The following is a 2,740-nucleotide window of genomic DNA, read 5'->3' on the forward strand; positions in this document are numbered from 1 at the left end:
CGAAGTAAATTACTTCAGGCATATACTTGCTACATGCGAAACAAATCTTAAGACTTATGACCAGTGGGCAACTTACTTCTAATTAACGGGCCTAAAGAGACCGATGTGTTAAATACGCTAAGTCATGACACATTTTATAATGAGCTGCCGTTGATCTTGTAATTACTGGTTAAATGTGTGAAATTATCTGTGACTTTGTTGGCGTTTTTCACAAAAGCGTATTATAACTGTAGATAATCAGCACTCAGCTGCACTAGTTATGATTTTATCTGACATCATCAGCTATTAGAGCAAACTGCTTAACACAACATTTTGATGTCAGGCTTTTCGGGTTCAGTACATTCGCCATTCACCTCAACCACAGTACATAATGTCAAAATAGACACAAAAATTTATCACCAACTAATGTACCAAGCAAGCATCACCTCTAGCATATATATACTTATGACACAAAAGCGTCTGAAAAGTCAAGCTTTCAAATCCACTTCTCATCGTTCAAAAAATAGCGTAAACAGAAAATTCAACAAATTACCAAAGCTTAGAAACAGCCCATAGCAATACAATCCTGCATTAAGAGTAAATCAATATTCAGTGATTGGAGAGAGTAAAAAAATATAAATATACCACGAAAATTTTCTTGAGAAAACCTAGATCTATACGGCTCACGAATTTAAGGCCTTTTTTAAATTTCAAGCTGCCAAAGAATCCGTTTCCTTCAAGCGTGGCACAAGTTGATACTGGTATCTACATGAAAATCATCCGCGACAGGCACATAACCCACACCACGGAGCACACAACATCGATGAGAGTAATACAAGTCATGCATGTAAGTAGGCGTCAGATCCCCCACAACAATTGACAACTTAACAGCTGTCACGTGAAGCTTTCCCAAATCAGTCTTTGGGGTGGAGGCTATTCGATATGTTGGAGACCAGTGAAAACTATGCCTGACTGTACCAAACCTTTTTTGTCAGAAAGCTAATCTCAATCAAATCCATAAATTCTATGGTAGTCTGTTTGAGACAAACACGGATAGTGAAAAGCACAAAGTTATTTTGTGTATATTACGGGAAAAACGTTCGTATGAGTTCTATCCAGATATGAGTAAGTGTCATTTATATACGTATATGACGCCTTCGATACATGATTTGGCGTCACTATGTTTACATCCATCAATATACATATATGATGTGACGTCACTGTGTTTACCACCATCAATATATGATGTGACGTCAGTGTTTACTGCCATCAGTATATGATGTGACGTCATTTTCCTCAGTCATATAATGATGCTTACATTTTAAAGATAAATTCCTGATCAAGGTCTACAATCTACGTCACTTCCGGGCGAGGTAAAAGTCACACATCAAATTTCATTTTTCATTCGCATGGCTTATTAAGTTTTTGTCACACCATGACGAGTCCCCCTGAATTCCGATCTGCAGCTGTCGGTTGTTTCGGGGCTGAGGGGCTGGGTGCCTGTGTGCATCCATCTCCTGCTAGGGCTTCTTGCACCCGGTCATCGTGACGTATCGCTTCCAATTGCACTGGGTCTATGATGGCATTATTTTCCGTTACCGACTCGTCGTCTCTGCTCGGCTCGTCCTCCATGGAACTCTCATCGTGGGTTATGTTAAGAGACTTGTCTTCTTGGCTGCTGAGATCGTTATGAGTGTGTTCGCCCGCACTGCTCGGCCTGGTCTCTGGACCTTGTGGAGTTTGCTTAGACTTACCGCTGCCACTTCTCCCTGACCCATGGGTAGACGACGAGCTCTTTTTACGCTGAATCCTTTTTTTATCGGCCTTCCATTCTTTGTAGGCGATTTGAAAAGCCCTGGACAGCACTAGTGCCATTGCCCTGGCTTTTTCCAGTGAGCTACATAACACAACGTGACATTTGATTTTGTTGCTCTCGACAGACTTTGAAATCCATGAAAATATCTTGACATTAATGTCACTATCGGCATTACAATAAGAAATATCCTCGATTGGGAATTTAATCCCAGGATCGTCTTTTTTCTCCAAGTCTCTTACACAAATGCCCGAGGGGCTGATAGTTACTGATACTCGCCTCATTTCGCTTTCATCCTGGGCACTATCCCATATTTTCTGAACGGGTGCCCTGGTACAACCTCGCCCGCTGGCAACAAACGTCTCCGTGCTGCCGACATAGCGTACGTAAAACACAGGAGATCCCGGTGTTATGTCAACGCTTGATTTCTTCCGTCCAAACATAATCCGCTGTTTTGCCTTTGGTTACAGTTAAATATCGCAGCACACAAAACAGCAAGTTCTCTTTTCCGTGGGGTTCTACCACTGGTACAAAACGTGTTGGTAGATTGCTATATCGTCTATATTGGGTGATATGTGAAGCCTATACGTAAGGCCTTACATGCAGGTAGTCGCTATGCGCCGTGTGGCGGATTCAATGCAGCTGTTTTTTGCTACGTACAAGCGTCGGTGTCAGTTTCCTCGTGTGAACTCGGCCTTGAATGTTTTCGTTCCATTGATGTCCGTTTCACGCCGCTTCTTGGAGATAAAAACTGTTGATAAGAAGGCTTGTTTGAGCAACACCTCGACGTAATCCCAGTGTCAACCTTAGTTATCGACTGTGTTCAGATGGCCTGGGGCGGCTTGTCGCCCGGTGGGGCAGCGCGCGGACAAGACTGGACTCGTCCCGTATAGCTAACACCGCTGCAGTCACTCCACACCAATGATCGATTTTTGTCTCCAGGTATCA

The 2,740-nt window shown here is 42.8% G+C and overlaps 1 protein-coding gene across 1 annotated transcript; it reads right to left on the minus strand.

Moving 5' to 3' along the window:
* Positions 1–1,407: 1,407 nt before the first annotated feature.
* On the minus strand, positions 1,408–2,235 carry LOC135479713 (low density lipoprotein receptor adapter protein 1-A-like). Its single transcript, XM_064759616.1, has one exon. The coding sequence runs from the start codon at positions 2,233–2,235 to the stop codon at positions 1,408–1,410; it is 828 nt and encodes a 275-aa protein (XP_064615686.1).
* Between the last annotated feature and the right edge of the window lie 505 nt (positions 2,236–2,740).

This window comes from Liolophura sinensis, chromosome 12 (assembly GCF_032854445.1).
Source record: "Liolophura sinensis isolate JHLJ2023 chromosome 12, CUHK_Ljap_v2, whole genome shotgun sequence".
Classification (NCBI taxonomy): Eukaryota; Metazoa; Mollusca; class Polyplacophora; order Chitonida; family Chitonidae; genus Liolophura; species Liolophura sinensis.

What these genes read in the sequence shown, in the direction of transcription:
- LOC135479713 (XM_064759616.1), bottom strand. Translation starts at nt 2,235, where the DNA reads ATGTTTGGACGGAAGAAATCAAGCGTTGACATAACACCGGGATCTCCT.